The 17,800-nt window shown below is 45.9% G+C and overlaps 2 protein-coding genes across 2 annotated transcripts in view; both read right to left on the bottom strand.

Annotated features, from left to right (window-relative positions):
- COL23A1 (collagen type XXIII alpha 1 chain) overlaps positions 1–3,196 on the bottom strand; it is a 214,506-nt gene extending 211,310 nt beyond the window's left edge. Inside the window, exon 1 of the mRNA XM_068162909.1 lies at positions 2,940–3,196. Within this exon, the coding sequence (XP_068019010.1) occupies positions 2,940–3,149 (210 nt within the window). The 5' untranslated portion in view covers positions 3,150–3,196. The remainder of the gene's footprint in view (positions 1–2,939) is intronic.
- Positions 3,197–6,377: 3,181 nt separating this feature from the next.
- On the bottom strand, positions 6,378–17,519 carry CLK4 (CDC like kinase 4). The gene is made up of 13 exons (XM_068162831.1): positions 17,391–17,519; positions 14,817–14,974; positions 13,542–13,767; positions 12,234–12,324; positions 11,772–11,838; positions 10,047–10,163; positions 9,790–9,956; positions 9,593–9,687; positions 8,839–8,968; positions 8,474–8,556; positions 7,909–7,988; positions 6,810–6,897; positions 6,378–6,729 (listed from the first exon to the last, which is right to left on the bottom strand). The coding sequence occupies exons 2-13, from the start codon at positions 14,966–14,968 to the stop codon at positions 6,592–6,594; spliced, it is 1,434 nt and encodes a 477-aa protein (XP_068018932.1). The 5' UTR covers positions 14,969–14,974; positions 17,391–17,519; the 3' UTR covers positions 6,378–6,591.
- Positions 17,520–17,800: the final 281 nt, after the last annotated feature.

Raw genomic sequence — 17,800 nt, 5'->3', positions numbered from 1 at the left:
GCTCCGAGGAGATGCTAAGAGGTCCTGAAAGTATCAACGTGGTTTCACAACACCTGACAGAGAAGTTTCCCTAAGGGAAATACAAATACTGCAATGATCCAACTGCCTTCTGCAAAGCATATCCTTTCCTCGAGAAAAAGTGGCAAGAAGGTATCTGAAGAGACTTTTCTGGCAGCCACTTGCAGCCTAAATGTCACAGAGTCGCTCGGTCTTTATCTGTTTACTTTTGAAGTCATTTAGTTGATGAAGATGCTCGAGGAAATGAAAATAAGCTCTTCCCTCCTTTCAGTTCAGCAGGCATCACTGGGGACAGCAGAGGAGATCTGAAATCTGGAGCGAGTCCTCTGCTCTCCCACTGAATTGTTCTTGCCGTGAAACTGATTAATCTGGACACTGTCTGCCTACTGCGGACAATAAATCCTTTGTGAACGAAACGGTTCAGCTTTGTTTACAACAACTGGATGCTTCTCTAACCCTCCCGTTCACATCTTCCCTCCAGCACAAAAACTACACGCTTCCAGCCGGGGCTTTTGATGCAGAGCAAGTGGAGATGCCGCCACGTTTGGATTGCGCTGCTGGGAATGCTTGGGAGGGCATCAAAGTAGGACCCTGCAGCACATCCTGCCCAAGGACCAGCCAAGAGAAGGGCAAAGTCCTGCCATATAAAATCAACAGTTTCTCCAGAGTTAGACAGATGCCTGTCAGAGGGCCAGAAACTAAACACTAGTTGTCCAAATTGGCTTTCAGTGCCTTAACTACACACTCACCCTTCCTGGGTTATTTCCTACCCTCTTTGACTTGCCAAACATTCAAGTAACACAGACAGGAACAGAGCCAGCCTGATGGTGTTGCATTTGCAGCTCTGCCATAAATTACAGCAGCAAAGCCCTAGACTGGTATATGGGGTAATGCTTTTTGGGCAGTGACAGAGAACAAAGTACGCCGGGTCATGCACAGAGAGCGTATGGAGCTTTGGTTTCACTTCTGAAATGCTGTGGTAAACTTCAAACGAGGACCCACACAGAATGTAACAACAAAAAAAGCTGACCCCAGGCATCAGTTGATGTTCATGGTGATGGAAATATTCTCTCACTCTCCAGAAAGTCTCGAGCACAGCAAGAACAGAAGTTGCCCGGCGAGCGAGCAGTCTTTTGTAATGGAGGAGAGTCTGGTCAAGAAACAGACACTTTCTGAGACTTGAACATCAATTAGTAGGCTCATTTAAACCAGCTGTTAATAGACAGCACAATCGTTACCATGCATTCCTTGAATCTGCTACTCCTATCAAAATTTGCTTTCGGTATTGACAAAAGTTTGGTCCCACTGAACGTTTCAACAAGCTCACTCTTGCATTAGAAACCCAATTATGTGGCTTTGCTTTATTTTCCCCTGTACAAGCTCCATCTGAGCGCTCCCAGTACAAAACAAGCTTTCCACACTTAACTAAATCTCAGCAAGAGGTTGCACATGATCTTAGGCAGTGCCACAGAAACCATTCCCATTGCTAAGCACATTTATTGGAGTAATTGGAACAGAACCACTACCACGACTGGCAGGCTAAATCCTGCTTGCTTAACTAGATGTTGTGACTGCCCCTCGCTGGCACCCTCCCGGTCTGGTGTTCAGCCTTTTCACGAAAAAACGCTTTTTAACATTTCCCTTTTATAGAGGCTCATCAATGCAAACCCGTTTCCAGGAGGAGGGGCATGCCCCGGCGGTGCCAGCAATGCCCTCGCCGTAACTCCGACAGCAACAGGCAGCATGAGGAATTGTCTCCCCATCCCTGCAGCGCTGTCTCCATCCCCCCCACCGCATCCCCAGCGCTGCTCGCAGCTGGAGACTCTGCACACAAATACATTTTTGCACGGCTGAGGTTTCATGGCTGTAATGATTTTAATGCAGCCCCGTGTTCTGCACCCCAGTCAGGCCATTAATAAAATCCCAGTGTAAAACCTTCCCCAGATGTCAGAATCGATCACTCGGGAGAGTCCTGCGGCAGCCCAGTAAGCCCTGTGGAATCTTGCTGCACTTTATGAACTACTGTTTACACAAATCCAGCAAACCAACGGCAGGACCTTCAAGTGTTCCCTATGAGTGATGGGAGCCCTTCCCGTCCCCTCTTGCCTGTAGAAAGCCTCCAACCTAAAGACCAGAACGTAACTTCTCCCAGAGGTTTGGTTTAGTAACAGAGAAAGATTTGGGTTAGTGCTGGAGAAGGGTCTGGTTTAAGTGATGCAGAATGGTCTGGCTTAGCAATGGAGAAAAGCATCAGCGTGGATAATTGTTCTTCAAGTAGGAGAAAACTTTCAGCACAGAAATCTTTATTGAATCATTTCAGAAATCCCTGGGATTGGAAGTGACTAGTCGCTAGGCTCCTCTACCCACTATAAATCAGTTCAGCACTGCGGGACCACATGATACTCCGTGATAGACAGTCCAGATAACAGGGATCATGTTCATAATTTTCTAACAAGGAAATTATAGTCCATTACATCCACAGATAAACAGTATTTAAGGGCTCGGGTTACTTTTGCCAGTGAATAGAGGGAGGGGGAAAGCCCTGTGCTCTCAGCATTCTCAGTCGTTAACCGGTTCCCCTTTCCACCTGGGGCATTTTCTCTTCTAAATCAGACGGGCTTTGCCACGCCTCGCCCCACACTCCGCTTAACGTGAACGGCAACAAAAAGGGGGAAAGTTTGGCAAGTTTTCCCAAAGGAAAAGCCGCTGACACACGGAGCAAGCCCCGGGACCTCCGCGCTAGAGCGGGGAAAGCGTAACCTCCCCAAGTTTGCCGCCTCAGTTCGGCTGGTCCTGCGCGCCCGTGAATGCTACCCGGGAGAAGGCTGCCGCTGACCCCTGGGTACTGCCCGGCTGGTGGGCGCTGCTGACCCATGGGTGATGCCCGCGCGTGGGTACTGCGCGTCCCTGCCGCCACTCACCTCCCGGAAGAGCTGCTCCACGCGGGGTTGTAGTGCGTCCAGCAGCGGCCCGTGTCCGGCGGCACCCCGCTCCTCCAGCGCGGCCAGCCGGCCCTGCAGCTCCGCCGTCTTGGCTCCCAGCAGCAGGCAGACGGCCACAGCGGTGAGGGAGAGGAGCAGGCAGAGGGCGGAGGTGGCGGTACCCGCCGCGGCGCCGCTGCCCGCGCTCATCGCGCCGCTGCGCGGGGTCCCGCTCGGCTGCCGCCTGCCTGCCGCCGCCGGCGCATCCAGCGCCCGCCCCGTGCGCCGCGCTGCGCGCCCCGCTGCGGAAGTGGGACCGGCAGCTGCGGAGCGACCGCTCTCCCTCCCTTCGCCCCGTCAGCCCGGGTCTTAAACGGAGGAAGCGGGGGGTGGCGGCTCCCCCGCTCTGGGGAAGGGGGGATGCTCCGAACGCGGCCCGCCGCCCCCCATGGGGGATTGCGATGAGCAGATCCCACCCCCGCTGCCCGGCCCCCCGCGGGGAACGCTCCCTCTCCGCCCACCCGGAGTCGCGGCGGTGCAGGGCAAAGCAAGAGCCGCTTCAGGACGCGGGGGGCGACCCCGGTTCGGCCGCCGGGGCGGGCGCCCGCCCCGTAGGGCAGCCCGCAGCGGGGGCAGCCGCGGCCGCGGAGCGGGCGCCCTCCAGCGGGGTCATGGCGGCCGGAGCGGCTCCTCCGCGCCGGGACAGCGGGCACCGGGCTACGGTATGCCCCTGCGGGGCTGCAGATCTAGGGAATGGCTCATCCCCTCCGAAGGAGCGGGACTGCAAGAGGCGTCAGCCCCGCGGGATCTGGTTCTTTCTGCGCTGCAGCCCCCGTTGGGGCCGTGATCAATTCTGAGACCTTATCTGCAAAGCCCAGTGGTCTCCCACCGCACACTGGAACTTCGTGATTTAGCGGTAGTGAAGTGCCCCATGTGCTTTAGGGAGCCTTTGAATGAGAAACTGTGCTAACAAAGAAACACAGAACACCCCTGGACTTTGCTGAACATCCTTGCCTCTTCCTCACTGTTAAGGATTGAATGATGTCAACTCTCACTCGCCTGTGTAACATCCTTGGATAGCCTGCCTGGACTCCAAGCACATGGTGCACAAACCCAAATGTGCTCTGTGCCTCCCTGGCCAAAGACTTTGCCCTGATGAGTGAAAGTCAGAAAATGCTACTAACGTGTAGTGTCAGTATGTTAATAAGAACCAGACTGCCAGGTAGGATATTGACCCTGGAGTTTTTTGCAGCAGCTATAGCCAAACCAGATAGCCAGGCAAACCTCTATCATTTGCTATTTCCTGCCTTCCTTCACATGCCTGAAGGTACAATTAGGACAACTCCAGGGTTTTGTGAGCAACTTCCTCACCTTCTCCTCCCCCTCTCCTTCCTATGAGGCTGCTAAGACTTTGCTAACAAGCTCCATGAGATTGATTATGCATTCACAGTATCCTCGCTTTGAGGGGAGCTTCTAGAGTGCAAAGCATCTTGTCCTGGAAGTGTGTCCATACAACCTGAGCCCTCCTTGCAACCGAGATACTTGGAACCTGTAGCACAAGGAGACCTAATCACTACTGCAGCAGCTAAGCCCTGTACCCTAGACTCCTGAATCCTTCTCATGGTCTAACTCTGAGCCCAACTCTTCCCCTGCCCTCCTCAACTGCTGAGCTTTTGTATCTCTCACACATGGTCTGCACTTCAGGGACCAGGTGCTCACTTTAAACCACCTCTATTTGTTCTATCATCCATGTTCAGTAAAACATTTAACTGACCCACCGTGGACATGCCTGCTGTGGGTTTGCCCAGCTGAACTCTTTGCACACACTGTGTTCTTAAGGTGCAATAATAAGACCCTGAAGTGCAGAGAAAGATGTGAATGGATCTTACACTTCACCACCAGCTACAGGCAGTTACTATCAGCTTGAAGCAAACATAATGACAAACTACACCACTGTACTCATGTTCTAACAAGAGAACAGGATGGGGTGTATATAAAACTCTCATCCCTGGTAAAGACCTGAGCACCCAGGGCAGCCCAGAGCAGAACACAGCCCCATTACAGATCCCTGGCTATATGCTGCCTTGCTGGGGAGACCATGGCCCTCAGGTGCCTGCTCCTTCCACCTCCAATTTCTGTAGGTGCTGCAAGGCCTGCAGAACTCCTTGGCCCCTCTGTGCAGCTGCCTGGTCAATCCTGACAGCACATTTTTCCAAGTTTACTGGGAGAAGGAAAGTGAATGTAAGCAGGGTTTTGAAAGTATTCCTTTCTTCCAGCAAGTACCTCTGAAAAGAGAGAGCAGAGCCTTTTAGTAACCGCATTAAGGAAGGCTCAAAGTACTCCTTCAGCAAGGAGACACAATCTTCCCCCTTCTCATTTTGACAAGGCTGTTTTACAGTTACAGTTTTATAGTTATAGCAGCACATAAACTTGGTTTCCCCCCCATCTGCCTTTGATTTGCATTGCTTAGCTGACACGCAGCCAAACCCTTGCTTCACTTCTGAAGGTGAGGGAAGAGGCGAGCAAGGGAATTCACTCCAGTCTTCCTCAGTCCTACCCAGCTAACCTGGATGCTGCCAACTGTTAACGTTTTTTGTCATGCAGAGAAGAAACAATGATGTGAACAGCAACAGCCTAGGATGGGAACGGCCTATAATGAGACATAATCAAGCCCAGGAGGTGGCACTGCTTACAGAAGATAAGCTTTCAAAGCCTGTCCCAGCTCTATTCCACACCCGGGTCAGAAATATGCATGTCTGGAGCCTCTTGCAAATCAAGCCTCCTCCACATCAGTGGAACAAGGACACTTTAAAGTCTTGCTATGCATTAGGGCTTAGCAAGCACAAAACCTGAAGCTTCATGGGGTGCTTGTGGATGGCTGGCTGAACATGAGGCAGCAGTGTGTGGCCAAGAAGGCCAACGGCATCCTGGCCTGTTTCAGTCCAGCAGGAGTAGGGAAGTGATTGTGCCTCTGTACACAGCCCTGACAAGGCCCCAGCTTGAGTAGTGTTCAATTCTGGGTGCCACACTAAACGATGATTTTCAATGACTTTGAAGTAACACTGAAAATACAGAATGTCACTTATAGGACCTTGACAAAAAATTGCCTGTAACTCCTTAACACTGAAACCATGAGGCAGCTGTCCAGAGACTGATCAGGCAGAGTGTGTTACATGATGTTTAACAGAACCCAGAAAAGACACCCACTTACAACACAGAATTTGCAGCCCTGGGTCAGTCTAGCACAAGTTTTACACAGCATGATAATGTAGCCTTAGCCCCTTACTCTTTTCATTATGGCTAATAAAAAGGCTAGTTAAAAACATTTCATGTTTTCAAAGCTTCTCCAAGCTAGCCCCCAGACTCCTCCCCTCAGGTCAGATGCTTAACCAGGCCCCTGTGCAGAAGGAGAAGGGCACAGCTGCAAAAAGAAAGTGATTCTCAAAAATGAAAATTACTTTTATTTTCACTTTGATACTCGTAAGACTACAACTGTTCAACAAGGGAAACGTAACAGGTATACAAAACATATGGAAATATTTACAGACTTAACTGTACAAAATAATTTAGAGTTTACAAAAGCCTCATGCAACCTCTGTTGACTGACACAGTCTAGGGAATCTCCATGAAGAAGCATAGATGATCTTTGACTTTATTTATTTAATGGTTCAAAAAAAGGATGCTGCAAGGCTTCGTCAAGAGTGATTCTTTTGGCTGGGTCATACTCCAGCATCTTGCGAACCAGGTCGAACAGACGCTGATGATCTGTGTCTTGGCAATGCATGAATTCCTGGAAGAAGAAAGAGGAATGTTCAGAGAGATGCTTCACAACTGCAACCCTAACAGAGCAATCAAAATGTGGTCTCCTACCTTTAGGGGCTTACAGCGTCTCCTAACATAGCGCCCTGCAGAACTGTGCTCATCCCAGTCCAACTGGTCGTGGTGGAAATAATGCTTTCTGCAGCAGGACAAGGAAAGTGACAGTCAGATAGTGCCAGTGCATGAGGTGGGCAGACACCTTTTAAAGAAGTTCTGAAACTGCACAAGAGCTCCAGCATCTCCTCTGCATTTCACAGTATCACAGTATAGCCAAGGTTGGAAGACAACCTTGAGGATCATCAAGTCCAACCTGTCACCACAGACCCATGACTTTAAGGGCCACAAGGATGATCAGAGGGCTGGAGCACTTCTCCTATGAGGACAGACTGAAGGAGTTGGGGCTGTTCAGTCTGCAGAAGAGAAGGCTCCAAGGTGACCTAATTGTGGCCTTCCAGTATCTGAAGGGGGCCTACAGGAAGGCTGGGGAAGGACTTCTCAGGATCTCAGGTAGTGATAGGACTAGGGGGAATGGAATGAAGCTGGAGGTGGGGAGATTCAGGCTAGATGTGAGGAGGAAGTTCTTCACCATGAGAGTGGTGAAACCCTGGAATGGGTTGTCCAGGGAGGTGGTCGAGGCCCCATCCCTGGGGGTGTTTAAGAGCAGGCTGGATGAGGCTCTGGCCAGCCTGATCTAGTGTGGGGTGTCCCTGCCCATGGCAGGGGGGTTGGAACTAGATGATCCTTGTGGTCCCTTCCAACCCTGAATGAAACTATGAAACTATGACTTAGACCATGGCACCATTTGGGAGCTCACAGCTCTTTCACCCAGTATTCATTTAGAGAGACCTGTGGTGATGTCTAACACTGTGTGGTGACTGCATCAAACTCAGCTTTAGAGACTTAAGGACATTCATACCCTGCTCAAGAGGCTGGGATTTTGGTTGCTGCCAACTCAGACTGACAGCAGAAATGAGGACTATTATTAGCTATTAAATTAACCTGACAATTTCTTGCATCAGATTGAAAGGTACCAAGAAGCCTGGAAGTCTCTCTGTTATCTTCAGAAGCTGACAGCTAACAATGGGAGGTTTAGGATTTCTCTAGTAATCAGAAAAAATTAGACAACTTACTACTTCTATAATGAACTTACCTGGATTTCTTGATCATGTGAGTTGGCAGAGGCCCTAGTATTCTTTCCATCATTGCCAAGTGTTCCTTACTATCATGTGTCTGGAAAAAGCAATGAATGCACTCATCAGATTTTTCTGCTTTCAGCCACTTGGTCACACTACTCAGCTCTAGCAAATGTCTTCTCCGTAGGAGTCAGGATATCTTTATACATTAGCACCTTAAATCATCGAAGATTGATTGCATGGTGCAGCTTGTTCTAGGACACCTTCCACTGTTAAGAGAGCCCCTGAACAGCAGGGTTCATAAGCCAAGTTTTGTGTGTTTCCTTCACTCTTCATTCTAGCAGAAACTTCAGGCTCTGGTAAGGCTTCACCATCCAAAAGCCAGAAGAGATTATCTTAAGTAGTCTGAAGGGTACAGCCAAGACATCTCATTTCCATATATGCATTCTGTCATTACAATCTCATCTATATAACCCTTGGGAAGCCTGTAGGGTAGTGCTTTTTACAGTAAGAGTTAAGTATGTATGATTTAACCATCAACAGTCTGTAACCATACCATTCAACTTAACCATACAGACGTACCTGGAACACTGTAAATCCAAGATAATACTCAATTAGAATACAACCAATACTCCAAACATCACAAGGCTGTGACCAACCCAATGCTGCAAAAGAGACAAAGTTTGTGTTTTACTTTCAAATACGTTCTCAACATTTGTAATCCACACAGCAAGTGCCCAGGCTGCATGCATTTACTGAGGCACACATTCCCCCTTCACACCCCTCCCCAAGCCTGGGTGGAAGAAAGTGAGACAAAAACATGTTTGGACTTTGATTTACTCTCAAGAAATCTAACACCATCATCATCTGTGAGAAACTGAATTACTACAACCATGAGCAAATACTCCAGCTTATGAAGTAAATTCATCTGAATGTAATTAACTGACCTAATATAACCTCAGGAGCTCTGTAATGCCTGGTAGACACTAATGTGCTGTGATGTTCATCATCAAAAGTTGCACTTCCAAAATCAACCACTTTGATGTCTGTGTTTTTTAAAGTGCGCTCATCTCGCTTCTGCAAGAAAAACAAAGTGCTCTTTGTTAGTGCTGTTTAAAGGCATGCTTTGACAAAAGGTGTTGATCCTATTTTCTCTACCTTCAGAATACTAGCTTCATGTAAAATACCAGAAATTACACCTCTTGAACAAAACACACCTTCCCAATACATCAGTTGCTATTTGGCTCAAGCTCCAAGGGAAGAGGAGCTGGTAGCAAAGTGATTTAATTTGAACACTCCAAAACAACTGAGTCAAGACTGATAAACAGAAAATTTGTAGCTGACAGGCACTTCAGACTCCAGGGTAATCAGAGAATGCAAGACCTAATATTCCTCTCCAAATACAGGGGTGCTTTGAAGAAAGGGATCCAAATGGCCTAAGAAATATGAAAGAAAAAAGCTGGCTAAATTCAAAGCCATTAAGGCAATGCTCCCTGTGAACGGCAGAACCTCCACAACTTAACTTGTAATCAGATTAAACAGTTCAGCTTGACTCACAGCAAAGTTACTCAGTAGATTAAGTTAGCATAGCTCAAAGACCACAAAAAAGCCTTGAGGAACATAACTGTGTCACTTGAGCTTTTTATAGCAGAGTTCTGAAGACACAAGCTCAAGTTGGGAGAAACAAAAGTCCAAACTTACCATTTTGGCATTGTACTTGACTATGTAATCAGACTCCACAAACAAGATATTTTCAGGCTTTAAATCTGTGTGAGTGAGTTTATTATGATGTAAAACTACAAGAAAAAAAAAAGAACAGTATTCCATAATTAATACATTTCTTACTTTTATAAGAAAGTCAAAGAGCATGTTTGATAAAAGTACTGAGATTTACTTACAGTTTATAGACTGGCAAATTTGGTAAGCCATATTTCTAATGTCATTGATATGAAATGGCAGAAAGCTGTTTTCTTTAATGAAGTCATAAGTACTAAGTCCCAGTAGCTCAAAAACAATGCAAACGTGGCCATGATGATCAAACCATTCCAGCATCTGGACACAGCGGCTTTAAAAAGAAAACAAACCAACCCTCAGTTCATGAAGTAATTATCTCCTGCAAATCCTTAGTATGTTAACTATTTAAAGTCATACTTACAAAGTGCTGCTTGGGTCCATGTTGTTTAAGTGTTCCAACACCTGTATTTCTGACCGGGCTGCTTCTCGGTATCTACCAACATTTTTCACTATTTTAACTGCTACGTGCATTCCTCTCCTGTAAAGAAGACCAAAGCATCACAAGTTGAATTCATGACTGCTAAATACCTACAAACCCAAAGCTGCTTGATTTTATTAAAGGAAACAGGAAGATTCAAGGTCATGGAGAATTATGAATTGGATTAGGGGACTCTGACTAAGCACACTGAACTTAACCAGAAGTGTTTTCATAAAGAAATGCAATACCCATCTTGCCTTTGTCAAATACTCATTCAAGTGCACGCTACATTATCTCTTTCTCAGTCTTATCTACGGTAGAATAAACATCAGCAATCCATCTGTAACACTATTAATAACAAAAAATAGCAAAGTTGTCATTTGAGGAAAGTCCTATAGCTTGCACAACTTGGTTCAGGCTCTTTTCCAGCACTCCCACGGAATCAGGGGAGCTGAACGGCCTCCAAAGTTTAGATTCCTTGTATAAGTGAACGCTGAGCTGCACTCACTCCAACATTTGCACTGCAAGGCTGCTACTTCAATGGGATGCTGACACACGTAGTTCATTCCATCCCATTCACTCTGAGAAAATTTGTAGTAGTCTCTGTAGAGCGATTTGGATTCTAATGACTCAAAAAACTGCCCTCAACACAATCTCAACAGACCTCTCCTGAACAGATGTAACTTCTGTAATGACAGAACAAAAGCAGAGGAAAAACTACTAGAACAAAGCCAGGGAACTGCAGAAGTAATTAAATTTTTGTTAAAATATCTAAGTTTTACTAACAGCTTAAAACTCACAGCACATAGATTTTCTTCACCACCAAAAATGCCATCACATGACAGCAACCACACCACTGAAAAAGGATTGAACACTCAGCTTTCAGGATAACCTCAAAGGCCAAGTCTGGTTATGGAAACTGAGGAAAATTTGCAGCTTGACCAATTCCAAACAACTGTTTTCACAAAGAACCAAACCCACTTTCTAAGCATCTCTCTACATCATCTTCTAAAATAGAGCCTCCCAAATAAATTCTGTACTGTTTACTCCCCATCACATTCTCTGCTTAGGGCAACAGCACTTGCAGAACCGCTGGAAAACACAAGGAAGCACTACATGGTTCTCCCTCTTTAAAAAGGCCACAAGACATCTACTTAGTAGTTTGCACCATGTGATTACACAGCTTGTGCAAGAGAAAAATAACTATAAAGATTTTTTTCATTGTTGAGAGAAACCCCCTCTGGTCAGATGTTTCCCCAAGATGAATGTGGTTAAGGAAGTTTGTTTTTAACAGACAGATCCTCCAAACTAACATATTTCTCTGTGTATCATCTTGTATCAAACCAACACCAGAATAAACAAACGTGTAGTATAGCAAGAGATGACTGAAGAACCTTAGAAACAATCAGGGACAGATACAGTAACATCTGAAAAACCCTTACAAATAAGTAAGCTTACGAGGTAGCTCTCAAAACAAGTGCAATTTCTTTCTTAAGTACACTCCACCACTCTAAAATAAACGTTACAGTTCAGATGAAGAAAACATCCCTGAGCTAAACAATGTCAGGAGATCCACTCACAAAACCCAACCAACACTTACGTATCATGATCTATGCACCCCAACCAACACTTCCATATCATGATCTATGCACCCCAACCAACACTTACATATCATGATCTATGCACTCCACGACTTTTCCAAAAGCTCCTTCTCCTAAAGTCGCAACAATTTCATCTAAAAAGAACAAACACAAGTTAGAATTGTAAAACCACTCCAAGAAGAATGAACACTATCAACGTAGATTTTAAACTGTGTCATTACAAAAGCATAGTTACTTTAAATATCAGCATCTGAATGCATTATTTTATTGGACAGGTATCATGAAAACAGTTAGCCAAAAAAAACACCTATCTCTCGTCCTAACCTCCAGATTCATTAACTAATTGGAACTTTTTGAACACAGTACTTAAACTCTACAGAAAAGAAGATATGCAAAAGAACAAAAAAGCATGAAAAAAACAGAACAAAAAGAGCAATGAAGATTTCTTTAGCCCCCCGCCTCTGACATACTATACTAAACAGATTTTTTGCTGAAAAGTTTTTAAAAAGTGTTGAAAAATGTTCTATACATCTTGCTCTTAGAACGTCTCCACTTTCACAGATCAGGTGACCCTCCTCATCATCCTCTACACTCCTGGATCTTTTCCTTCGGTGACTCTTCTGGAAACGGCACCAAGATCGTCCAGCCAATCAATATATCAGAGTGAATTCAGGGCAGAATACGCAATTCATTCAGCGGGGAGATATTCAGGCATTCAGTTACACACCAGGCCACGACAGTTGGCAGGAGCAATTTCAAATTCAGTCCCCAGAAATTCACAGGGCACAGTTTATGTTACAGAAGAAAAACATGGCAAGGAACAGATTTTCAGATAAATACTTAAAGTGACAAAGCAACAGAAAAAACAACACAATTTTGTCTCTCAAAACAGTGGTTTAACTGAAGACAGATTAAGAATGCAACATCGCTACTTCTAATACTTGCTAGCAAATAGCAACAAACAGTATTTATTTACATACCTAAGCTTACAGTCAGGGGAAAGGCTTCTACTTTCAAAACATATACTTGATATAATCTAAACATAAAAATGTATCAAGTAATTTTACTCCCCTCATGTTTAGAGAGAAGAAAAATTATCCTGAAGTCCTTAGGTTTGCATTATATAACCTACAACACACTTGCTGTTTTCTACTGCACAAATGTGACGTAAACCACCTGGAGCTCAAGATGTCAGTGGGCATCATGCCAATACTGAGAATTTCAGAGCATGCCTTCAAAGGCGGCAAGCAGCAAACTTAATCCATCTTCAATAAGACATTAGCTGCCATTAGCCAGACACGTGGCTCAAAGTTGGCTGGAATGAGGTGTAGAACTGCAGAGCTTGTTCTTACCAATTTTTCAGACATGCATGTGTCATAGCTCCAATTAAGCTCACATTAAAAAGGCATGCCACTTCAACTACTTTTAGTAACAGATGCATGGCAAAACAGTCTACCTGAAAGCACACACTTTTCTACACTATGAAACTAGAAAGTGACAACTGCACTTCAAAACATCACAGTTGCATGTTTTCAGTTTTGAGATACCATTTTTCAGCTTAATCCCAGTGACCTGAACTACCAGCTACCTACATTCCCACTGGATAACTAGTACGGATGACAATCCCACCCCTCACCCAACACTGACCCAAAAGTCTCAAGAACACATTCATATGCTCACAAACGGACTCAACTACAAATCCTTTTTTAATAATACAGTGGTTTTGTTGTTTTTTTTGGGGTTTTAAGTACTATGACCAGGAAATGAAGTCCTAGCTCTCACTTAAGAAGTCTATTACCACTAATTCATGAATAATAAAGTTAAAAATTACTCATACCGAATGCGATTGGTGACTGGAGCAATGATGCCTCTTATGCTTCCTTTTATGACTACTTTTCCTGCTCCGACCAGAGGATTTGCTATAGTGATGATGGTGACTCTTTTCATAGTCTCTGTGATAATGCCTGGGGTCATACACTTCACAGAAGTCATTTCTGTACTCCTCAACATATCTCCGGTCATGATGGTCTCTTTCATTTATGGCTCTATCGTCCAAATAATGACTGAAAATATATTTTAAGTGAATGTTCTCCACTTCAAATACTTGCGGTTCCAACAAGATAAGCGACTCGAGTTGTGTTACAGAGTTACACAGCAGCTGTCTTTACACCAAGAATGTCTGCTAATTGACTCCCTCCCCAAAAACAGTGGAGCTTTTGATGTTACTTTATTAGGCAGCTAAACAACACCGTCAGTCTCGGAGACACATCAGCCATCCACATGAACAATATATAATCAATCCACAGTTTGCACAGTAAATAAGTTCAGGCTCAAAAAGGAGAAATGCTTCCTAAAAGAGATTGTAATTGAGTTGCTCAATCTCCAAAGTCACAGGATAAAACACTGTCGGTACAGCAGTCATCCCCTTTTCTATGGTTTCAGAATGTTAAAACACCCACAACCACCTGGAGACTGAGAGAAGCAGCACTGCTCTTAGTGCTCTGCATTAAACATTGAAACCCTCACGAGTATCTGGGTCGAGGAGCTTCTGCACAGAAGGTATTTTCAAGAAAGCTGCTGAGGCAAGGAGCCCTCCTATTTCTGTCCACCTACCCCTACCAGCATTTTATAAGGACTAGTGTGAGCTCTCAAGAATTCCATGGGATCTTCTTCTCAAGGGAAAAACAGAAAGATGTATCTTTCCAGTGAAAGCAGTGTGAGAGAAAACTGAGGCCACCTCCAAAACAGTAAGAGAAACTCATACTTACCGTTGCATTAAATGATTAAACCAACCTTCTCTTCCTTTTCCTCATATTAGGTAAATGGAAAGGTATACTTTACTTGGAATTTGATACTGAATATATTCAATACCAACTCTTAGCTGAGAACAGTGAAATGAACTAGTAACATTTACTTGTTTTTATTAAAGAAAGTCTATTTAATGGTTCAGGTGCTGTGTTATAACAAAACCAACTACCTTTAAAGCTGGCTTTAAGTAAGCCAATGCTTAAGGAACTGACAACTTTGGACACTCAAAACCTCTTATCCTGAAAAAGTATTTACTTTAGATATGATAAGAAACATTAGCACTACTCAATTCAGAGTCTTATACCTTTCTGAAATGTGATTTGGTTTATAGTGCTTGCTTTCTGGTCCACTGCTGTGGGACCTCTTCCTGCGTTTCCGGCTGGTGCTGTGCTTTCTTTGATCCCAGCTCTTTCTGTCCTCCCATTCAGGACAATGGGATTGTTTCGAATGCCTCATCTCCCACTGGAAAAAACAAACAAACAAAAATGCACAAAAGATAAAAGGGTTACACTGGTATTTGTAGATGCAAGTCAGCCACTGTAGTCTGATCAAATATGAGAGAGCTAGAAAGAACCATTTCCTCAGCTTTCCCCACGTATTATTTCAGTTTGGCGAGCAGCTCTCTCATCCCAACACTGTTATGAAACACAAATCACAATTAAATAGGCCAACTCATCTCCACTTAATAGCGTCAAACATGTAATTAAAACCTGTTTTAAATAAACTCTCAAGTGACTAAACAGAATTATTTCCCAAATCTTCTACTGGAGAGAGACCTTAATCTTCAAACACCTTCTGACAAAACCTGGATTTAGTTCTTCGCACTATATTGGATGCACATTACTACAGAAAAGAAGGTATTAACACACAATTCTATAGTACTAGGAGCTAAACCACGGAGTTTTGAGCCTTATTAGCATGAGTATGCAGGGGTTTTACAGTTCAGCTGATGGCCACATCAACACCACCAGCTTCTGCTACTGCATGTTAAACGCAGGAATCTTGCGTTCAGTGTAAGCACAACTGAAAAAAAGAGGCAAGTAGAGCACAGCTCTAGAATCAAGTGTAACAAAGCCAACCACCGTGTTTATCTTCCTTTCACAGGGGTTTTTGAATCTGAGAACAAGTAACCTTACATATCTATTTCATTATATATCAGACAATAAAAATCTCTCAGGTAAGCCATGACAGGAAAAAAAGTAGTTTAGAAACAGAGGCAGCAGTAAAAAGTCATGACTGTGTGAATTTGTACACAGAGTACCACTGTCTGCCTCCCTGTCAACTGGAAGCGTTAAGTGGAAATTTTCAGACCATGTAAAAGGCAAGTCTGTTCTGAGAAAACCAGTTTCTGATACTTTCCTATTTGTGGCAGGCTGGTTGTTTAAAAAAAAACACCACCACACTAGGCACCTGCACCAGGATTTTTTTTATAGGAATGTGGTTTAAAATACCAATGTAATGCAGAGTCATGAACAGGGAAAAAGAAATTACTTTGAATCGGTCATGGTTTTAGTCTCACAAAAAATTCCTACTCACATTAATGAGGAATACAACTGCTAATGTATTGACAAACGACATGGCCCAAGACAAAAATTAAAACCCATTAATGTTTCACTTATACGCCTGAACTTCTCACTCAGCTCCAAAGCCATTTTCCTCCATTTTCAACCTACATAACTCGAATTACAAAGAACACTCATAGGTCGTTTTTTCTGCTTTAAGGTAAAGAGCTCCCCCCAACACTCCGTTACAGGTGAATGTAAGATCTCCCTTGCGATTGCCTTGTTTTGGGCTTGTGCCCAAAGAGAAAAGAAATTACACTCACAAACGCGCACAGAATTACAGGGATTAAGGCGGAAGCTGCAAGGTTCGTCCCCAAAGCAACGAAATGAAGGCGAACGTGGAGGAAACTGCTAGAATCGGTCTGTGCAAGCCCCGCTGTGAGCGCAATCCGTATCACGGGAGGCACCTTAGGGTTTTCGAATGCCAGAGCTCTCCCCCTAAATTCGTGCACGGAAGCACTTATGTAATAGCGACAGCTGACGTGCACATATGCATTCCTGTACTACACGGTCCTCATCCGTGCCACGGGCTGTTTGCACTCCCACATTCCACCAGGTTTCTCCAACGGGGGGTGACGGGCACTTTGTAAAAGATCCACACATCGAGCACCTCGGGAAGGCCACCGAAGTTCTGCCGTAAAACGCTTACGCAGCGCTTTCCAAATGTCTCCCATAAAAAAATTTGGCAGGCCGTACGGATCGGAGGAGGTCAAAGGCTTACTGCTTCGCGACAATCAAAGTCCGCCGAGCCAGGGCGATCCCAGCACCTTGGGTACAGACTCCCAGAACCAAGCCCTACAGCAAACACCCCCCCCACCCCCACCCCCCGACCCACAGCGGCGGATTCCGCCTCCACGCGGCCTTCCCTCGGGAGGCCTCTGGGGCCGGGAGGGCTGTGTGGACGTGCTGGTCTCGGCTGCCATTTGGGCAGGCGCCCAACAGCTCCGTGGCGGCCGGGCTGGCAGCCGAGCTGCGCGGCCCCCACGCCGCTCGCCACACGAGGCCCCAGCGCCCCCCACCTCAGCCCCCCCCTCCGCCTCTGCAGAGACCTTCTCCGCCATAGGGGAAGCCGACAGCGGAGCTCCTGTACCAAAGACCCTTCCTCCCACGCTAATATCCCCTCGATCAAGCCCTCACGCAGGTCCCTGTGCTCATTCCCCTTTCCGGGTCGCGGAGGCGACGCGAGCAGCACCTCCCCTCACCAACCCTCTGCGCCCCCTCCGTTTCCCCGCCGCTTCAGCTCCCTGGAAAGCTAAAGAAAAGAGGCAAAAGGGAAGATTTTAGAAGGCCAAGGCAGAAGCCCCCTCACCACTTACAGCTGAAAATAAAAGCGAGCAAGGCCCGTGCCCGTCCTGCGCACACAAACAAAATGGCGGCCGCGGCCGAGCGCTCAGGCACCGCTTCCTCCCTCTCTCCCTCTCACGGCTGCTTGTGCGCCGTGATGTCAGATGCGCAACGTAAAGGGCGGGCACAGGCCAAATAGATGCCCCCTAGTGGAAAAAGGAGGAGGGGAAGAGCCGAGCCCTGACGGGCGTCGAGGGCCCCACCCCGGAGGCGGTGCAGGGCTGCCGGGGCGTAGAGCCGTGGAACCGCAGAGTCATAGTCATGGAGTGATGAGGGAACAGTCATGGCGTTATGGAACCGTGGAATCGTTTCGGGTGGAAAACACCTTTCGTATGACCGCGTCCAACCATTCTCTACCAAATCTGTCCCTCAGCACCGCATC

The sequence above is a fragment of the Melanerpes formicivorus genome, unplaced genomic scaffold (genome assembly GCF_026170545.1).
Source record: "Melanerpes formicivorus ecotype bairdi unplaced genomic scaffold, bMelFor1.0.p_v2 SCAF_2, whole genome shotgun sequence".
In the NCBI taxonomy this organism is placed as follows: Eukaryota; Metazoa; Chordata; class Aves; order Piciformes; family Picidae; genus Melanerpes; species Melanerpes formicivorus.
This window is presented reverse-complemented; position numbering and strand designations above follow the sequence as displayed.

Excerpts from the sequence above, each read along its gene's own strand:
- CLK4 (XM_068162831.1), bottom strand. The coding sequence starts at position 14,968 with ATGAGGCATTCGAAACAATCCCATTGTCCTGAATGGGAGGACAGAAAG. Across the intron at positions 12,325-13,541 it reads CCAGTCACCAATCGCATTCG|AAGAGTCACCGAAGGAAAAG; the intron begins GTATGAGTAATT and ends TGCCGTTTCCAG. Across the intron at positions 10,164-11,771 it reads GAGTGCATAGATCATGATAT|GAGAGGAATGCACGTAGCAG; the intron begins GTAAGTGTTGGT and ends TCTTCTTTACAG.